Source organism: Rhinoderma darwinii, chromosome 2 (assembly GCF_050947455.1).
Source record: "Rhinoderma darwinii isolate aRhiDar2 chromosome 2, aRhiDar2.hap1, whole genome shotgun sequence".
In the NCBI taxonomy this organism is placed as follows: Eukaryota; Metazoa; Chordata; class Amphibia; order Anura; family Rhinodermatidae; genus Rhinoderma; species Rhinoderma darwinii.
The window spans coordinates 162,949,540-162,971,541 of NC_134688.1; the positions used below are offsets into that span (position 1 = coordinate 162,949,540).

Genomic DNA, 22,002 nt, shown 5'->3' on the forward strand with positions numbered 1-22,002 from the left:
CAAAAATGTATTATACGATACGGAAATAGACATACATACACACACACACGTATCTTTTTATGTGGTTCATATATGTGGGGTTAGTGGCTGCCTCCACTTTTTGATCTTGCACTCCTCCCATTCTGCCCTGGGTTATTTTAATTAGTTAAATGCTGGTTCATACATCCCAGATATATGTAGGCTTAGTCCCAGTCCTGGGTGTATGTGCAGAGTAGGTCCCCACCAATAGAGGAAACCTCGTCGTGGCAGGTGGGCCCACACATTTTGCCAAAAATGTGCGCCAAGAGCCTCCCAATTGTAAGTAGATTTAGCAGTAATATTTATTTATATTTAGCGGCTTAGGTGACATTGGTGTTCGCGGTGTGCTGTCGCCATTTTCGTGTGTGTGTGTATGTATATATATATATAAATAACAAAAGCTATGAACCATAAAAATGTATCAGAATTGAATTAGGATCGGCGGGATACATTGTGATAGAATTTTTTTGAGAGAGACCTTTATTCAAGGAAGAAAAGCAGTTCCGTTGAAATGGATGGGTGACAGGTCACCCTCTGTGCCTCAATGGAAAACCCTAGTTAATAATGTCATAACATTTAAAAACCGTGGTTGTCCTCAAACGTTTTGGAATATATCTTTTACCCAGTTTTCAAGCTCCGCACTAAGTATGGATATAACCCAACAGAATACTAGAAGTGTATAGTATTGTCTCTCCTCTTTGACAATTATTTGTCATTTGTGGAACAAGATGTATTATGACTTTACTAGTGTACTCTATATTAGACTTAATTTTCGACAGACATGTGAGCAGTGTATACTTTTTGCTCATTGTATGTGTTGTACAATTTCTTATGTTTTCTCCTTCAATAAAACAGATTAGAAAAATTAGAATCAGCGGAAAGTAGGCGGTGTATTCCTTAACCCGTTAACCGATCATAATGTTAAGTATACAGCATGGTAGGTGAGAAGTATGGAGCGGGCTTACGGTCTCAGCCCTTTCCGTACGTTGCGCATGTCAGCCTTATATTACAGCTAACACCGAGCTCTAACAGCCAGGATCGGGAGAGAACTTAGATCCCGGCTGTTTTACCATTTAGATGCCGATGTCAATGGTGACTGGAGAATTTAATCTGTTAGAGAGGCCGCCCCTCATATCTACCCCCTCCCCCCCGTGACATGATATGGGGGGCTGATGGCTTATCAAAGTTTTGAATAATATACAAAAAAAAACATTTAAATTTAAAAAAAACTTTTTCTATTAAACAATAATAATAATCTATAAAAATAACTAAGTGCTATTCCCACGTCCGTAAGAGTCATAACTTAAAAAATATAATGTTATTTATCCCACACGGTGAAAGTCATAAAAAAGAAAAAAACACCTACCTGTGCCCTGTTAAGGCCCTTGCCAGATTGTGAAATCTACGCCAGCTAGGAGCAAGTGTAGAAGTTTGCTATAATTTACACACGTTTCTGTTGGGCCCTGGGTGATCCCGTCCCCCTTTTGCCAAGCCTTTTTTTTTTTTTTTTAAGAAAAGTGGCGAGAGCAGCGTAAACAACTTGCGACTAGAGCTGTTTGAGATTTTTCCTACGTCAGAAAACCGGCATGGAAAAGTTGATTAATTCCCCCTATGGGATAAGCTTATTGATCAATCAAGAGACCCTTCAAAACGACCAGCCGTCGAATGAGCAAACGTTTGTTCCTCAGCTGATCGGAACCTTTATGTGGCCAAAAATAATAGTTGCTAGTCGGCAGCACATATTCTTCTGTAAACAGGGAGATGTACTGCAAACATGATGCGAATGTATGGGGACGAACGATCGCATTAGCGACCAAGAAAGCAACAATATAGCGCTAGTTTCTTTTAAAAGGGTCAATCTTTATTTCATGATACATCAAAGCTAAAAACGTATAAGACTAGACAACCCAGACATAGAAACGGATGAGGCAGGACAGAATATTTTATAAATATGCGTGACCTCACATGAATGTATACATAACGTAGTATGGTCACTTCATTAGATATATACTTAAAGTGCAAATAAAAAGTATATTAAAAGCTGTATTGTCAATCGGTGCTTGTGAAAGGTGGTAAAAATGGGCAAATATCTGCCCCTGTAAAACTACCTTAACAAATCGGGATTGTCCAAAGCAGACAACCCCTTTGAATGAATCGAAACCCAACTTGAAGGAGAATATGCAATGAACTGGAAAGATTATGTTAAATCTAGTAACACATAGATGGAGGAATTGGGCACATCCAATACTGTAATAAAGTTAGTGAGCTCCCCCTATCTGTGGTACTTTAAATTGCATTGTCTTTTTAGGTCATTAGCATAACTTTATTTACGTTAGTGTACAATAACAACATATTAATTCAAATTTACTTTTATCTCACCAGAATTTACTAACCTTAATAAGACGATCACTGTTTGCACAGTTGTTAATTATTGAGAGAGACTGTTGGAATCTTGTGCCTCCTATTCCGACCACATCGGCTATTAACTGACTTACTGATATTATCACCTGTAAAATGCAGCCATGAAATATATAAATACGTTTTAAACATTTAAATGTACAATTTGTTAGGGTGCGACGAAGACACCTTAATACATTTACTGCTGAGTTGCATAAAACTTGCAGAATAGATGAACTATTTAATAATTATCCTGTAAAAGTACTTATTATGACAAAACTGATCAACACCGGAGAAATAAATAACATCCAATAGTATCCATCATCTATCTGGAGGACAAGGCTTAAAGGGGTATTCTGGTTACTTGAAATTGGACCTGTGTCATAAATCTCTACAGAAAATAAGTCTCAAATTAGTTCTAATAAGCCATTTAGCATCGTTCTGTCACTATAAAAATAACTTTATAGTACCCTAATCTTGTCGTTTGGCCTCCATTACTAATAGCTACGACCTGTAGTCTCTGGTCGTGCATCTTTATTCACGACGCAGTAATCCATGTAACCCGCAAACGCGCACTGTTACTCGCATTAGCGTGCATGTGAAGTTTCCATCCAGGACCACTTTCGAACGTGCGCACTAGCCACAAGTTCATTACATCTTCTCCTATCATACTGAAACAGGCGCCAGACTTTATCCTCCTTGCTCATGCTGTGGAATTATCGGTAAGCCCCTAAAAATTGTCAATGCTATCTGCAGTGTTCCCTCAGTGTGCTAATATCTGTAGTGCACATAGCCAATCTTGTCATGATCAATTTTTGTGAGCAGAGGATCTTGTGAACGCGCCAACAGACTGATCTGTGTGGCGGGGTATGATGAAATATGCAGGCGATGAGGTCACGTGATAACAGCGGCGGCGCCATGTTACTTCATTAGGAAGGCACATTGCTGCGGGAGCAGTTGGATAGGAAAATAAGGTCAGGAGGAATAGAAGCACAGCCACACACGTTGGATTACAGGGGTTACAGGTGTATAATGAATTTAAGTTTTTTGAAAATATAGCCGGTAACCGGAATACCCCTTCAAATACTGTATCTTATGTTATTTAGATAATTTATTGATGCTCATAGTACTTAGAAGCCAAGAACAATGCTGTATCCAACCTGAAGCTCATCTAGGTTTTCTTAAGAGTATTGTAATGGATGTTTTAGAATAAAAAGGACTTCATGGTTTAAAAGTATGAAGGGTAACTATTTTATCAAGTAGAATGGCGAAATCCCATTAAAACTTAGGAAGGCCATCATAATCTACAGCACATGCATGTGATTTCATTTCTTGTTTGCAGTTAAAGATAGGCTGGTGTCAGACAGCCATAATAAAGGTCATCATCCATATTACGGCCACAAATCCCAGATCACCTGCTGTTCTGCTGGACCAAACTCAAATCACCATATGGTTCTATGGCGATCTAAGTTCGATTCACGACAACTGTGGGGTGTCCAAGTGTCGCTTCTGTAATATGGACATTAAAATCCGGCCGTATTCTGGCTGTCTGGAACTGGTCATGCACGTATGCCGAAATGAACTACAAGGGATTTCAGTAATGGGGATTTATCTTCTTTATTTTGTAGTTTACAGCCATTTTTTCTTTTGACGGGTAAATGCACAATACAAGTCACACTTACCTGTAGATGAGTTCTGACAAAAGATTTCTTTCCAGTGTAGTCAAAGTTATTTCTCATTAAGAAATACAGAAGCTGAGAGGAGTCCGTTCGGATGGAGCTTAGCTTGGAATTACAGCACTTAAGTATTTCGTAACACAAGGCAGCGCACATATCTGCTCTTCCTTCATAAAAGGTTGAGGGAAACTGAAAAAGGACATTTCATTTATAATGGAGGATTTATCCATAATTATAAAGGTTTAACTTATGTAAAGCACATTTAAAAAGAATGACATTGCAGCTCATGTGGTGAAACACTGTTTTTAACGGGGTTATCGAGGTTCTAAATTGTATAATGGCTGCCAATTAAACAAACAAAATCAGTACTCACCAATCCTTTCCTACGGTGATCCAGCACGGACGCTCCGGCTACACCCCCGGTGATTGTTTACATGCAGGCAATATGTGACCAAATCAGCAATTTATTAAAGGGCTCAGCGGTCATGTGTTGTATTTATAGCATTATGCAAGAAATATGATTCGTCACAGTTGAGCCCTCTGATTGGCTGCAGCGGTCACATGCTGTCTGCATGTAAACAATCACCGGGAGTGCCACCAGAGCGTCGCTGCCAGATCGCCAGAGGAAAGAATAGGCGAGTACTGCTTCTATTGTTAATTCATCTAATTTGCATCCCTTTGGAATAATTATTTGGACCCTTGAAAACCCCTTTAAGATTAAAAGAATCATTGTTTCTAGAATTTGAAATTATTGCGGAGACATTTCCTGGAATCTGGAAAAACCGCTAAAAAAACAAGGTTATATTAGTATATTCTGTGCTAGCATTTTATATTAGGCTTCCTTCACGAAGATTTTATGCCCATACAATGGAGTTTTATACATACGTTTCTATGACTGTCAGATAATCCAGAATATCTGATAATCCAGCACATATCAGGGCTCAAGGGTGACTTTTACATAATGTAGTATGGGTACAACTTTTTTTTTTTTAGCGACAGCTATATTATTAATAAGGATTGCTAACTAAAACCAACGTATACAATAATTAACCTTATACAGCATGCCTCCTCATACTGACCTTATAAATTAATGATCTCAATGCAGTGAAGACACTTTTAAGGGTAGTCTCAGACTGATTTTTCTGAAGAAAGCATAAATACACATCAAACACCTTCTTCATCAAGGGATTGTGACTGTGATCGGCAATAAGTTGGTTCTGGAGAAACGAAAATACCATAAAAGACATTTAGTGAGATACACTGCAAAAACCGAAAGCCGGAAAAACAGTAAGACATGGAATCGTTTTATTCCAGCTAAATTGTATTATAAAAGATCTAACTCGTGCATTTATTGGGATAAATGACATCTGTCTAGCATCACTAGGGCATACTTGTAGACTATACACCAATACGAAATTTCTTCTCGGTTTTATTTTCCTGTGCATATCAAGTGGTGTAAAAGCGAACCTCCCGCATTACACAATCACATCGATATTCAGGACTATACCACAAATGGTTTGCCAGGAAGTCAAAATAAGGGAACACGTATTTAATACATAAGAATACTAGTATGCCACTAGACGGTAAAAAAATTATGGTAATTATGTTTGCACCTGGAAATGGAAGTTCAACTATCCCAGGAATATCTAATATTTAGGGCACCTAAAATAAGGGCAGAATGAATGGGACATATAAAACGGGTAATATAAAAAGAAAAAAAGGGGTCTATGCCCGACACGTCATGCAATAGTCTTTCTAGCCAACTGAGTAAATATAAATCCTCACTTATTGCTTATTTTCTTATGTATGGGAAAAAGACCTATAGCCAAAAAAACTTTATTCATATAACAAATTACTAAATTAATTATTATGTATTGTATTTCCTGATTAAAATCTATTAGCAGAATAATTGTATTTATTAGGGCAAGCGATTCCAGTAACTGACAAACGCAGTGGTGTCACATCTTACAAAACGACACAAACCTTAAATGCCATGGTGAATAATGATAACGTGTCCAAGATTGTAAGGCATACTTCAGTAGCTATGTTTGCTTCAAGTAACGACTGATGAAGAATATCTGCATCTGAATGACCGTAGCCTAAAGAAATGGAGAAGCCGTTGGTAAACATTTCTGCAATAAATCATTATCAATGAAACGGAATAGATTCTGCAGAAACATCAGTAAAGTAAATAAAATAATCGCTTTAAAATTAAAAAACTGCAAAGGACTAAATAAAAATGACTACATGAATAGCTGTGGCCTATCATTCTGGTTAATAGCAGGTTCAATGAATTTGACTAAGCAAAAAGTATACATTTTAGCCATAGTCACAGCCATAGATCAAGTCAACATAAAGATATTTTTCAGACAGTTTTACAGAAAATAAATTATATTAAAATAACACAAAGCATTCTTGTAGGTGTCTTAACCACAGCGCAGGCAAGAGCGCAAGATAATGATCCCTAAATCCTAGACTATATATTTCATTTGTCAGTCTTATATTACAAAAAAAGTGAATGTTCTCCAATTCACAACGGTCTATAACCATCCAGAAAGCAGACTCTCTCTCAAACAAGGTAAGTAGTAAAGAAAGGAATTGGTTAATAACATAAATAAGCATTTCAATAGCATTTATCTAGATCTTCTTAATACTAAGGCACTACTCCTCTTGCGAGCCTCCATTAAAGGTTGCGCCACTTTTTTAACTGGAAGAACGGCACAGAATGCAGCGATATTCTTCCTGCTAAAACGACAGAAACCTTGACAGACCCGATTATAAAAGTCAATGGGGTCTGTTATACAACTGTTGTGGCACAGGATCATGGCTTCCATTATATAGAGAAGCCATTGTGAATATAGCCTAAAGCAGAGAATATTCAGAGAAATCATCACTATCATAGCAATACATGCAGGTAAGCAGCTGGCGTTTCTTCTCAATGTCTGAATATAAACTCAGATAGTTTGTACAGTTAAAAAAAATATTTGCTTAGGCTTTGTTCAGACCACATTTTAGGCCTAGGTCAGACATATACATCCATAAACCACAAAAAAACGTACACAGATGTATACTATAAAATATTGATAGGTTTTTAGGGTATGTTCACACGGCCAAATTTCAGACGTATACGAGGCGTATTATGCCTCGTTTTACGTCTGAAAATACGGCTCCAATAGGTCGGCAAACATCTGCCCATTCATTTGAATGGGTTTGCCGACGTACTGTGCAGACGACCTGTTATTTACGCGTCGTCGTTTGACAGCTGTCAAACGACGACGCGTAAAAATACAGCCTCGTCAAAAGAAGTGCAGGACACTTCTTTGGACGTTTTTGGAGCTGTTTTCTCATAGACTCCAATGAAAACAGCGTCAAAAACGGACGTAAAAAACGCCACGAAAAACGCCACGAAAAATGTGAGTTGGTAAAAAAACGTCTGAAAAGCAGGGTCTGTTTTCCCTTGAAAACAGCTCTGGATTTTCAGACGTTTTTGTTGACTACGTGTGAACATACCCTTATACTACACACGTATGTCAACAGTATGTTCTTTTTGGCTTTAGGAAAAGAAAAAAAAGAAAAAGGGAAAAAAAACAGTTCAAATAAATAGAAGCCAATTGTATCCAATGGAATTTGTCAAAACAGTAAACCGCAGCATCCTCTTTTTTTAAAGTATACTGTAATTTTAATTTTTTTTTAAAAACAAAAAAAATACTTGGCCTGAACATGGTTGGATATTTCCAGTGCACTGCACATAAACATACTTAACTGCACTATTCGATCAAAAGTATGTGGACACCCCTCCGAATTATTGAATTCAGGTGTTTTAGCCACACCCATTGCAAACGGGTACATAAAATAACAAGCAATCTCCATAGACTAACATCGGTAGTAGAATGAAGAGTTCAAAGGCATTGCCACAAGTCAGTTTGTGAAATGTCTGATCTGCTAGTTGTGCCGTGGTCAACTGTACGTGGTGTTATTGGAAGTGTCTAGGAGTAACAGCTGAGCTATGAAGAGCCAGACCACACAAACTCACAGGGCAGGGCTGCAGAGTGCTGAAAAGTGTGGAGCAGAGGAGACTAAAAAAAAATAGCCTTTCCTTTGTTGCTTCACTTACTAAAGAGTTTGAAACTGCCTCTGCAAGTGACATCAGCACAAGAACTACATGTCGAGAGCTACATTAAATAGGTTTCCATGATCGAGAAGCTGCATACAAGCCTAAGATCACCATTCACAATGCCACGCTGAGGTCGGGTAAAACATGCCACAACTGGCCCCCGAAGCAGTGGAAACATGTTCTCTGGATTGATAAACCACCTTTTACTATCTGGTAGTTTGAAGAATGAATCCTGAGTTTGGCGGATACCAGGAGAAGGCTACCTACTGAAATACATACTGCCTGCTGAAAAATTTGGCAGACAAGCGATAACGGTCTATGGCTGTTTTACGGTGTTTAGGCTAGGCCCCTTATTTCTAGTGTTGAGTAATGTTAATGCTATAGCATACAAAGATATTTTAGACAGTTGTAAGTTTCCAACTTTGTTTGGAGAAGGCACTTCCAGAATAACTGTGCACAAAGCGAGATCCATAAAGACATGGTTTGACAAGTTTGGTGCGGGGAAACTCTAGTTGCCCGCACAGAGCCCTGACCTTGACCACTTTGAATGTCTTTGGGATTAATTACAATGCTAATTGTGAGCCAGATCTTCTTGTCCAACATCAGTGTCTGACCTCACAAATGCAGTTTTGGCTAAATAGGCAAACATGGTCACAGACATACTCCAAAACTGGTGAAAAGCCTTCCCAGAAGAGTGGAGGCTGTTATAACTCCATATTAACGCCCATGGTTTTGGAATGAAATATCCATCAAGCTCATATAGGTGTGATGGCCAGGTGTCCACATACTTTTGGGCAGACAGTGTTTATTAGGGGGAAATGGCCTTTCAGATTTGACCATTGTTCAAAACAGCATACCAATAAAAAAAATAATGCCACTGTGGAAAGTAGTCAGATCAAGTCCTTGAGGTTAGACAGCTGATGAACCAGTGTTTTCCCTTACATTCCATATATTTATAATAAAAGAACAGACTAAGGGCCTGTTCACATCAGCGTTGCCCTTCTGCTGAGGGGTACCGTTGGAGGTTTCCATAAGGTTAACCTCTCAACGGAAAGGCAAACGGAAACCTTAGCTTCCGTTTCCTTCACCATTGATCTGAATGGTGATGGAAACTTTGTTAATGGTTTCCGTTGGTTACCGTTGTTTTGACGGAACCAATAGCGTAGTCGACTAAAACCTCTGACGGAACCCCTCAACGGAAGGGCAACGCTAACTTGAACAGGCCCCTAAAAGGGCATTTTGCCCAATTACATCTTCCAAAGTGAGTTATTGCACTTCTAATCACTTGTACAACATTATCCCATTATTTACGCAGTCAAATAAATACATCACCATTTTCCTACTGAAATAAACAAGACCACCAGCATCAGGCTTTTTTTTTTTTGAGATTTAGGTCCTGATCCAGTTTTCAGTATGATAAGAGCTTTAAAAACATACAATAGGCTTACCAATGCGGCAAAAAAAGAATGGAGACAGTGTAACAAAATAATTCAAGCATAGTGATAAGGCTAATGGAGAGGGAGCATGCGTACTTTCAAATGACTTCTGCAGAATTGAAATGATTTTAGGTCAGATTTTGGATTAAAATACAGAAAGTAATATAAACCATGATGGCTAATGGAACAACTAAATAGTGAAGGAGAAATGCAGGTGAAATAGACAAAGCACTATGGTTAACCTATCTTCCACTTCCAGTATTAATATATTGTAGAGACACTATTCCAGGCAAGGAACATAAAAGTCTACATGGTCCTAAGTATCCCTCAACTTTACCAGAGGATGGATTCTTTGTATTATATACTGCCTAGGGAAATCAGGCCTCAAGTGGAAATGAAACAAAAAGGCTGCAGGTTGGGTGGCACCTTATACTAGTCCTTAATGCTAGGATTCTTCAGTGGGTAAGTAGGACGCATTAGAGAGATACTAAGTTCAGTGGTTCATTCTTTTCCAATTCTGGTCCACTCAGCCGCTTAGTTTCTGTTCGGCTTTTTCTGAAAATCAATGTATCGGAGGACGGACTCAATAGAAAGTCTACGAGCCTGTACTCTGATACATCGGCTTTCCGGAAAAAGCTGAACAGAAAAGTAGCGGCTGAGCGCTCAGACGAGTGCTTCAGTTGCTTAGTTTTAGCGATTGGTGGGGGTCTTCTACCACCAAACAAAACTTCTGCCGTGTATGACATGTCAGAAGTTTGTTAAAAGTTTAGCTACACTGTAATGCTGAGCAGAGATTTTGATTCCAACGTTCTATAGTCTCCAGAAAAAAAAAAAAATACTGAGAGGGAAACCCATTGTATCTGTCTTAGATGAACTTATTGAAGATGAGAGCATCTTTGTAGGTAAAATTCTAAGACATCTTGCCATCTCCCTAACATTTTACGTCAGGACACAATGGACTTGTTCGATAAATTAGAGTAACTATTGAGAGTAATACAAATCTTGCCAGTTTGGATGTAGAGGCCCTATACAGCTCCATCCCCATGATAGAGGGCTGGAGGTTGTAGAATATGTTTTATACTAGATGCATATATTACTACTCTCATAAAGTTGGTGTTGAACTTAGGGACACGCATTGCTAATGCACAACTACTTCTTATTTAGTAACAAACTGTTCCACCAGCTGAAGAGGACTGTGATGGGAAGCACTTGTGCACCACGTGTACAAATATCTTCCGTGGCTGGTGGAAGGATAAGAATTTCTTCTCTAAGGAAAAATCGGATTGGACGAACAAGATGCCCTTCTGGAGCCGCTTTATAGATTACATCCTGATCCTATGGAGGGGTATCAGCAGAGAATTTAAGTATTTGGTGGCAAAACTGAATGTTAACAACATAAGCCTCAGTTTTCCCTCTGAAGTGCCACTAGCATCACCTTCCTAGACCTGCAAATTGTAAAATCTACAGCAAACACAATCAAGACATTCATATTCTATAAACCCACAGCAACAATTTCCCTTCTCAGGGGGTATAGACCCCATCCCCATGGCAGTGCATTCACAAAGGACAGTTCTTGAGACTCAGGAGGAACTGCTCCACTCTAGAAAAAATTTGAATGTGTGGCCAAGAAACTGTCCAATAGGTTCAGAGAAAGAGGGTATCCGGGTGCGACACGTGAGAGAGACAGGTTGTCGGTCCACACAATAAGAAATGAGAAGAAATGAACCACTGAGCTAATTATCTCTTTGTGCCCTACTTCTCTCCCCAAGAATACATTTGAGCTGTACCTAAAAAGCTATGTTTTAGAAAACACCAGTAATCCTGTCAGTGATAGCTAGTCTAATACAGGTGTGGTGGAGACCCTAAAGGAGAGACCGTTCTGGTCAAATGTATATATATATATATATATCTTCATTTTGTTGAAATAATAAAATTTTGTTTTTGGACAAAATGGACTTTTTTAATATTAGATTTACAGAACGTGGATAGCCATTTTGGTTAATAACACTGCAGTGCAACACATACCGATGACCGCACAATGAATCTAGATTTTAGCTACAGTATGGTCATTTGAAAATACATAAAGACAACTTATAGGAGCTTGCTGAAGCCATGCTTAAAGGGGTTGTCTGGATATTTTGTTATTGATGGCCTGTACTTAGGAAAAGGTCATCAATATCCGATCGGCAGGGGTCCGACTTCCAGCCCCGGCGCCGATCAGATAACTGAAGGGGCTGTAGCGTTGCCGCAGCCCCAGCGGATCACCAGGGGTGCTGGGAGTCGAACCTCTGCCATACTTATATCGATGAACAATCCTAAGGATAGGCCATCAATAAAAAATGTCCAGACAACCCATTTAATGGTAAGAACTTAGTTGCAAATATTCTTAATGCACACTATACTGAGAGAGTTTAGAGTCCATCTCCCCATGCACATATCCTAAAAGCCTGTCCACTAATGAGCTAATAGATAACACTTCCACAACTGAACCTCACATGTGATTAAGAAGCTGAATAGCCTTAATTCAGGAGTAGAGCACAAGAATGTATACTGATCTAATTGGTACTGAAACTCCATATCAGGAGCGTAGATTTATGGGGAGCAGATAGCAGGTGCACCCTGGCTCTGGTGCATGAAGGGATGCAAAGGCCCACATAGGTAGACACGAATATTATAAATGTCATATAAACGTTACAGATTTTGCATGGGGGCCCATGAGCTACAAGCTACACCTGTTTCTTTATTACATAACGTTCTCAGTTTTTTGTTTTTTTTTGGCAAATAACCTGGTTTTGAACCAATGTGGCCATTGACAATGAATGGCATAAAAAAAATAAAAAATCTACTTGTATTCCCTGTGTCAGCTTATTTCCACACGCTTCTACTGGATAACCCTAAATTGTGTATTTGAGACCGTGAAATTAGACCCAGGGCAGGGACTCATCGGAATACATTCTCAGTGCTGGGTTGTATATTGATGCTAGATGAATATTGAATTTAATCTTTAAAAGAGAAGGAAATTAAGGCTCTTGTTTCGCTGAAGCTTAAACTATTTTTCCAGCTTTTATTACATCAGATGGACCTAACCTTTAAAGGCTATATAAACCTTTAAAATCAAATTATTTGCTTTTTTTTATAAAGTGGTGTATAATGTGATTCTGAACAACTTTTAAACATGTTTTTATTAAAATGTTTTCCTTTTTGTGATGCAGCTTCCATGTATCCTGTATACATAGAAGCTGTATCTTGCCATCTAAGCCAAATCCGTCAGGTCTGCAGGACTGCCTGCTTCGGTGAACACTGATCCTGCGGGACTCTGACACGCAGGATCCACCTGTTCTCGATTATATCAAAGTTCATGAACTTCGAGGTGATCGATAACATCTCGATATTGTGTCTCATTTAAAGGAGTTGTCTCAGAATGAATGAAAAAAAAAAATACAATAGAAAAGCAGACATAATATGGTCTCGAATACAATCTCTAACTAAGCTAGAACCAGCCCTGTATGTTACATGGATCCAGAGAGCTCCCCATTCACTGATCCAATTGCTTTGCTAGATTTTCTTCAGGTTGGCGGCTCAGTGGGTGTGTCCTTTCTGATGCAGCTCCTCCCCTTCCCTGTCATAGCTTGTATAGGCAGATCGTTCTGTTTTACTGCCTCTGCTTCCTCTCTAGGAAGAGCTTTACAAATGTCCCCTATTACATGGCTATTTAGAAGGGGAGCCCAGCCCTATGTAACTCAAGAAGAGGGAGAGCCTGCAGCTTACACATGGTAAGAGGATGAGCAGGAGAGGGGAGACCTCGACTCTGTATGTAAGCAGTGCTATATGCAGGTTCTCTCTTCATGTAAGCAAACTGCTGTGCGAGTCTCATCCACACTACAATCTGTGTTTCTGAATAAAAGCTTCTTCTCTACTTCTTTACTGACAAGCAGAGAAGGCATTTTCTATTGGTTGGTGGCAGTTGGACAGTGGAACTGAGCATGTGCGTCCTCCCTTATTCAGCTCAGTAGGAGAACGTGCACATTACATTACAGATTGGCCACCAGGGGGTGCCATTATAATGAAGTAAAGGCAATCTCCCGCAACTGGAGTGTTTTTAGTTACATATGGCAAATTACAAAACGAACACATTTTAATGCTGAATTATATTGCAATAACATTTAAGACTGAGACAACCCCTTTAAATATAAGAATACATTTTTCGCAATTACAGCCCTACCTCGAACACAGTCTTGTAACATCTGGCCATAATACAAGCAGGTTTACAAATGTTTTGTTTTGTCAACTGCACAATGTGTGCTACCAAACAAATAGGACAAAAAAATAAAAATAAATGCTGTTGGGCCACCAGGCCAGCTAAAAAACTGCTAGAGATAACTTACTCATCTCCGACTAGAAATATTGCAAACATTCCTCTGTCATGTGTCCTGTCAAGAGCATTTTCCATAATTTACAAGTAGTATGTATGCACAACTAAAGGTCTAGCGGTTTTCTTTTTTGCCAGTATTATAATGGACATTCCTATTACATATTAAACAACTAAATTACGTTTTGGTCTTCTATTTAGTGGATTGCCCATGACTGAAAGATCTTAAGATGACATGTGTAACACTGTTAGTACGAAGCCAGAGGAAAATAGAATCATGTTCTGCGAAGCAATCATGTGATTCCCTATAAATTGATATTATGCTGTGCTTGGGATTATGTACTATATATTCAGGATGTCTAAGGAAAGAAGGAAGCAAAGCAGGATAAATATAGAAACTTTGGCTAACCGTAATGCAGATTTCTAGGCCAATTTCAACCTGATTGAATCTTACCATTTTCTACAGCTATTCCAAGTATACTTGATATCTTTCTCACACTGAAAACACAGAAAAAGTCAATTCATTATTGAATGCTTTTTCATACACATTACTGTGGACAGTATTCGTCTCACCTATCATTGGGTATGCTCCTTAGATGGCACCAGAAAGTTAATGTGTGCACAGCACGCACTGTCAGCACCATGCCAGATAACTGGACCACGGACAACCAGGTCATAAATACAGCAAAATCTGCTGCTTGGGAGGATTCATTATCGGAAATCCTCTCTACTGTATATTATCAAAGCATTGTATGAGACCTAAAGCAGCAAGTTGTCCTAAGAATTGCTGTGGCGGCACAATGTTGACATAATTGTGTGGCACGCATTATCATCTGGTGATGAAGAACAATCCTGTTTAGGGAAGGAAAAACATAAAAAGGATCCCAGACTGAAAAATCTTCCATAATCCAAGTGTGGTGTGGAGAGGCTTTGGTACGTGCCAGTGCTGTGGTGGTACAGAAAGAAGCGGCTGACAGCGAAGAACATCACAGAACTTACTGTGGTTAAAAGTGAGAGAGTTATCCAGGCTGCTGAGCTGTTGCAATCTGGCATGCATCATCCCTGTTCTGTTACGGGAAACAGGTAATGTCTGAGACTTTCGATCATGAACTATGGGTCCCAACCCCTCCTGGTTCCTGCAAGATGAGTGGAAATGGGATAGAAGCACCAGTTAGATGTGTCCCCACTGCAGAAAAGTGGGGGCAGTTAGTAAAGCAGAGAAACACAACCTTAAATAAAAACTGGGTCTACAGCAAAAATGTCATTAACTGTAAAAGCAACATGCTACAAACAAAGAACTAATAGGCAATGAATTGGGTAATGTTTATTCCCATGAACATTACTCATATAGAACTAGATAACTCGGAAACTCCTAAATCAAACTATGGTCCGATATGTTGATGAGGAAGAGTGTCGAGGCAATTAGTTATCCAATGAAATATTCAATAGGGTTAATCGGAAGTGGCATTCACACACGCATGCAAGAGTAAAAAGCAGCAAGGCACGGTGACTGTCTTACCCAGGCAGGAAGGGAGAAGAGCCATATACTTTGTTATACTTGTCAGCAATCAAGTGAGGAAAACAGAAAGAGTGAGCCGTGTTAGCAATGAGCTTAGGTTGGCTCCCTAATGTGTACCACCACCAGTGCTAAAGTGAGGGCCGATGCAGGACACACATACAAATGTTTGTGAACCTTATTATTCATGTTATCGTGTGAGATAAACCGGAACATGCACTCGGCACCATGTATCATGCTTACACCGGAGTTACATTGGTTTGTCAGTGTACACAATGTAAACCATGACGTTAATCCATAGAGTGTAGAGAGGGTGTGGGAACCCTCACTAAAGCTGGTCATAGACGTAAAGATTATGGTTACCAATCCAAATGGGTTTGAACACTTATTCTGGTTATACTTTGTTCTTGATTGTAGCGTTTTCATCCCAGAAAAATAAATGGGGGGCAAGGCATTAATTTCCCATGATATGAACATTTTTCCAAGGTGTAAATGGTCCATACAATGGGAAATATCTATTTGGGCAGGCCACTTTTCCAGTGAGTGTTCCGAATAAAAAAATATATGTTAGAACACTCATCAGATGGTGGGAGAATCATTACGTCTACGGCCAGCTTAAGCTGTTAAAATACAAAATCACATTAACAACGATTTTAAGGAAACAGGAGTCGAGTAGAACAAAAATGTACAGTACTTTTAGCAGGGTTATCTAATGTTTTTTCCAAAATGTATTATATTATTACGGTAAAACGTTTTGAGGATACACTTCATGTAAATAAACTCTTTATAGTGATAATAGAACAAAGGTCTAGGGCTCTGTGCACATGCATGAGCCGTATATTTAGAGCAAAGGATGGGATTGAATCCAAGCTTTGGGAAAGGCTTTCCTGATAATCACAGGATAAGATCCATTCCTGTTCTTGGCACTAAATATATGGTTCATGCACAGAGCGGTGATCAATCATGTACATAAGCACTTACATTGATCACATTTCCATGTGAAAATGATTTAATCAATTACCACTGAGATGAACAATAATATATTCTGCAACCTAATACTGTCATGATTTGCTTCTTAGAAAAAAAGATCTATGAATACCATAAAAGGATGAAACAATATATTCATCATCCAACCTGATACATGTTCGATCAATATCAGACTGTATATGTATTGGAATGGCTCTCAGATTCAAATCAGAAATATTAATAAAAGTAGATGGGTTTGTTTAAAGGACAATGTTTCCAAATTGTATCAGCGGGATAAAAGGATGCAATGCGTTAAGTGTTCGATAACTATTTAATCGGTCTTTACTGTACACAATACACAGTAGTAGTTACCAGATGCTTTACCTTATTAATGGTAAAAATGTTCAACATCTCCACTCAGTGTGTTTATCTGGAACTACTGATATTAGATAGGAGTTATGTATCTTATAACACCATTTCTGATAATTCCTTATTGTAAGGGACACAAAACATTACAGTTTGCTTATCATTGGCCTAAATTTTTTAAGTTGCCTATATTGGTAATACTATAAAAATATTGGAGAGGGTAAAATGTAAAGACACCAAGTAATGTGGACAGTATGAGGCTGGTTTTTACACGGAGAACTAATTTCTACATTCTAGGCCTCATGAACACGTCCATATTCTAGTCAGTATTTGGAAGCCAAAACCAGTAGTAGAACATAAACAGAGAAAACCTATAATGGAAAGATTTGCACCTATTCCATGTTTTGGACCCACTCCTGGTTTTGGCTTCTAAATGCTAAAGCAAAATACGGACCAGAACTCGGATGTGTGCAAAATCTGTGTGTAAGGAGTTCATACAGAAATCCTAATAATTATTGTAATGTCCATCTGAGTGTTTAGGATAGGCCAGAACATTATACAGAACATCTGAGGCAGCAACATAGTGTTGTCATAGTTAAATAATGTTCCCACAGCTTAATGTAACACTATACCTGGCAATGTATCGTTTGCCCATATACTGGAACTGATGCAGACATACTCTGTAGAGATAGAGAGAGATCACACAAAACATCGGTAAAATGTAAATGAATAGTAGGGAATGGGAAGTTAGGGATCTGTTAACACAACATGATATAAGGGTTTCCACTACCCATTCATCCCTCATCTAATTTTTACTTGACAATATTTTTACTTTACTAGATTTGTAAAGAACACAGGAACAACAGATGACAAAGGTTATATATATATATATATATATATATATATATACACACATACAGTTAAGAAAATAACCGTACATACTCTGATATTGTGAAGAAATCCATTAGTTCTGATGTGGTGGCTTTATTCCAATATGTAAACAGTGCATCTAAGGAACAACATGAATAAATTATTATTCACTACTCGATATCTGCTATTCTGGACAGGCAATAAATTTGAAGAACAGATAAAATATAAAATGTGTATATGCTGATTATACAGTATTTTGCAGCACAATCATATTTGAAAGCAATTGATAAAACACAAAAATAAACTACTTATTTTACTGTGCGCTTGCTAAAGTGTGTGTTGCTCTAAGACACAAATTCCTACTTATCCACCTAAAAGGTAACCAGACAAGCTAACAATTCTACATTTGAGTAGAGTCTCTACAGACTTTTTACAAGATTTAGCTTGCAGGTGATTTTAAGGTGAAAGTAAAATATGGGGAGAGGGGCCTCCGTTCAGTGAGAATCTGCACATTGCTTCCCCTTCTCCAGTGTCACCAAAAAACCACCACAAGCAAGAGAGCGGGAACCCGCCCAAGTGTCAGGTCACCCTGGTCTCATGGAAAAAGTGGCATGACCAGCTATGATGGGACGAGTGGGGTTGGGAAACTAATTGCTGGCCCTTCAAGTCCTAGGATGGGAGTGTGGTGGTCTGAACCAGCGCCAGATGGAAGCCCCATTTGAATTTTGCTGTGGTAGTCCCGAACCATAAATAAATCAATAAGTGCAGCTAATTTAAAACAAATGTATTTGGTTTAATGACATATAACCACCTATACGGGATCCATATTACCAAGTACTACGTACCATCGGACATGCTTTTCAAGATGTGAAGGAAGCACAAGAGTAAACTTTTAATTTCGGCTTGCTCCAGCTTGTCACAGCGAACTAATGTGTTTCCTAAAGAGCCTCCGTGCTGATTCTAAGATTATAAAACAGTAATTATTATTACACTAGTCCGACTAATCCAGAATTCACCATTTATGTAGACGGCACAACTCTCCACAAAGGTGCAGCACTGCAAACCCCCACACACAGTGGAAAGCATCAGCGTATTAGTGAGAGCTGTAGTAAAGCAAAGCAATTCTCCTGATCGAATATCATTATTCCACAGTTTTTACAAGATTGTACAGTGGATGATATGAAGACCAATAACCATCACACCGTTTAAAAGGAGTACTGTCTGAGATCATAGTAATGAAAAACAGCGAGGATCAGGAAAGGTAGTAGAACACTGCAGTCACCACGAATGAGACAAGCGAATAACGCAGCCTGTTCGTCACTCCGCATCAGATCAGACTTAAAAGGAAATCTTCACTAAGAAAAATGTGCTTATCACATGCTGTAATCATATACTAGAAACAAGATTATAAAATAATACTTCTGGATTCGGAGTAGAAACTGCAGCATGCAATACAGTCTCTGGCAGCACAGGCACTGTCAGCAGAGAGAAATCCAGAGTGTATCGGTTTCTCTTAGCAGCCTGCGTGTAGTCCTCTTCCTCTCCACTAGAGCGCAGGGCGTGTGCAGAATGCCTCCGAATAAGTTTCTCCTTCTGCACCATGAATGCATGTTAAAGTCGAGGAGGAAATGCTGAAATCATTTACTGCATTCTCTACTTACAGTCTACATAGTATACAAGAGTGAGAACAGTACACCGAATGCAGGTTTAGTACAAGTTCACACAGAGACCCAAGCCAATATGTAAATTACATTATATATATATTTAAAAGAACAGTACAGTTCATAATGGGAAAAAAAAGGGGGATGGCAGAACTAGAATTAGTAGGTTAACATTTCTGAAGGTAGACATGAAAAGCACTACACATACCTTATCTAAAGAACTGCTCTTGTCACTGTTCCTCTCAGGAAGACTGTTCCCCGAATCTGTGCTTATAAGAGACCCCCTGGAATCTGCATTTCTCACACTGTTTATGTTGGGAGTGGATGAGGTATGTGGGGAAGCTGCAGAAGGCAAAAAAGGTAATGAAATGGTTAATTTACCAGCATATAATCTAATACAAAAGCTAATTATAGGGTCATAGAAAAATAAAAACAGCATATTTATTTGAGAAATCACTACATCACAATTTTGAGACGGATCAGATGAAAATCTATTTGCCTTTACTCTAGTAGATTGGTAAGTAAAGTAAGACCATTAAAACACAGCGTCACAATGGATCAGTGATTAGAATGGAATATGTCTCTATGGTATTAGCATATATGGCCGACTGACACAGATCAGGCAATGCAGCTGATGCTTGAGTCCAGTATACAGCGTAACAGTATAAGTGACACGCACGCACACACTGAACGTGGCATAAAAAGGAGCTTTATCAATTAAGGCGATTATTGCTGATAAATACATTAAAACACGGAGGTGGAATTGAGCCTATTTTAATGTAAATGGGAAAGTTTGCGCAAAAAAAAAAAAATAATGTCAGAATAAAGTATTAGTGTAGGTGCAGAACTGGAGAGCTGAAAAATATAGATCTAACAAAGGGGCTGTCACTCTGCAGAGCGTTAAACCCTTTCAGATTACATGGACCCTTTTATTTGCAGAAACTTTGTTGAGCCTATATATAGCCCAGCAGCATCAAGTAAAGCTTGGAGGGACTGATAAGAGCAGAGCGCTCTGAGGGGCACTGCAGCCACCTCCATCCTGGCAATCAGAGAGGGAAGGGGGTCTCATCCCCGGGCTATCACAGTACTTTCTTATGACATCTATCTCTACCAGAAGTTGCACATTTACTATAAGGCTGGTCATATATTTTAGATCGCCGTCAGATGAACGCTCGCTCGGCGGACATCTATTCCTCCCGACTCTCCCATAACCATGCACGCTTGGCTCAGCGGTGCGCACATGTGTTCTCAGAGAGTAAGCTGCTGCCAGAGCTTATCTAATAATGAACAAAAGGATCAGCATGTTGAAATGAAACATGCCCGACACTTCTCTCCCCCGACATGAGTCGTGACGCCGCCATACACATTAGATGGTCGGTCAGTCCCACTGGGATAGTCCGGTTTGGTCAACATATCTAATGTGTATGGCCAGCTTAAGGGAATACCTGGTTTGGACAACATCTTGGTTTTTGTTTGGCTTTTTACGGAAATCGATGTAGCGGTGTACGGGCTCAATAGAAAGTCTATGGGCCCGTACACCACTACATCGGCTTCCCGTAAAAAGCCAAACAAAAACTAAGCAAGTCATCACTCACACGAGCGTTTCTGCAGCTTCGTTTTAGTGATTGGTGGGGTCTTATTGCTTGGACCCCAACCCATCAAAATTTCTGACATCTCACTATGACATATCAGAAGTTTGTTGAAAGTTTAGTTACCCTTAAAAATAGATTAACCTAGTAGACAGGGACGAGCCCTGAAAACCTCACTATTAGCTAAATACAAATGAAACGTCTAGTACTGCACTGGAGAGCTGTAGGATCACACATGGACCGTGAATGGGATGTCTGATGCACGGATTATAATGTATACAGAACTTCTTCACACACTATAGCGAAGTCAAGAGTTTCCACTATTTGGTTTTATTTCTATTTACTCACCTGTGCCAGAGATGACACCAAAAAGATCTTTATGGAGGTTATTATCCAGTGTATTGCCTGGTTTCTGTGGGGTTACCAGTGAATTTCCAGCGGCTACATTAAGTAAAACGTCATCTTTCGCATTCTTAAAGAAAGAATGTGTCATTAAATAAATGGTTAATGGCACATTCACTCGCCGGCGGTAGGACTATGTATGCGTGGACAACATTTAACACTTACATTTTGAGTTACAGGGAAGGGAGACGTGTCTTTCACATTAATCCGTTGCACATTTTCAATCAGGAGCCCAAACATTGGCAGGTATAGTGTGGCTATTCTCGCCTGCTGGCTCTGAAATGAAAAGGAGATAAATCTTGTAGGTTCCATAAGAATAAAATGCGTTTTGTAAAAGTTCCTGCCAAGTAGTACATAATTTGTGCATTTTTCCTTTAATTGTTGCGCACATTCACTTCTGGATGCGTGGTCAAATCAAATTCATCTAAAATAACTCTTTACAGTCATTAAGCGTAAAACCATAGTCCTAAACAAATGGATAAAAACACTGCAATGAGTCTACTTTCCAAAGAAGCTCCAAATCTAAACAATCTTCATATTATTTGCTGGGGAATAAAATGCGTGGGAGGATTTTAAAACACTTGCACTTGTTAAGATTCTGCAATGTGGAAAAGTGTTTACT

At 39.0% G+C, this 22,002-nt stretch overlaps 1 protein-coding gene across 17 annotated transcripts in view; it reads right to left on the reverse strand.

Moving 5' to 3' along the window:
- The window catches only part of DOCK9 (dedicator of cytokinesis 9), a 225,879-nt gene that overhangs the window by 26,156 nt on the left and 177,721 nt on the right, over positions 1 to 22,002 (reverse strand). For 11 of the 17 annotated variants that reach the window (XM_075852430.1, XM_075852421.1, XM_075852420.1 and 8 more), the window contains exons 32-42: positions 21,546 to 21,656; positions 21,327 to 21,450; positions 19,598 to 19,731; positions 18,574 to 18,688; positions 17,801 to 17,867; positions 17,491 to 17,538; positions 15,010 to 15,146; positions 6,075 to 6,190; positions 5,171 to 5,308; positions 4,098 to 4,280; positions 2,412 to 2,525 (exon numbers count right to left, since the gene is read on the reverse strand). In XM_075852430.1, coding sequence (XP_075708545.1) covers positions 2,412 to 2,525; positions 4,098 to 4,280; positions 5,171 to 5,308; positions 6,075 to 6,190; positions 15,010 to 15,146; positions 17,491 to 17,538; positions 17,801 to 17,867; positions 18,574 to 18,688; positions 19,598 to 19,731; positions 21,327 to 21,450; positions 21,546 to 21,656 — 1,287 coding nt within the window. Of the gene's footprint in view, positions 1 to 2,411; positions 2,526 to 4,097; positions 4,281 to 5,170; positions 5,309 to 6,074; positions 6,191 to 14,464; positions 14,509 to 15,009; positions 15,147 to 17,490; positions 17,539 to 17,800; positions 17,868 to 18,573; positions 18,689 to 19,597; positions 19,732 to 21,326; positions 21,451 to 21,545; positions 21,657 to 22,002 lie in introns of all 17 variants that reach the window. The other 6 variants (XM_075852428.1, XM_075852427.1, XM_075852426.1 and 3 more) reach the window with 2 other exon arrangements.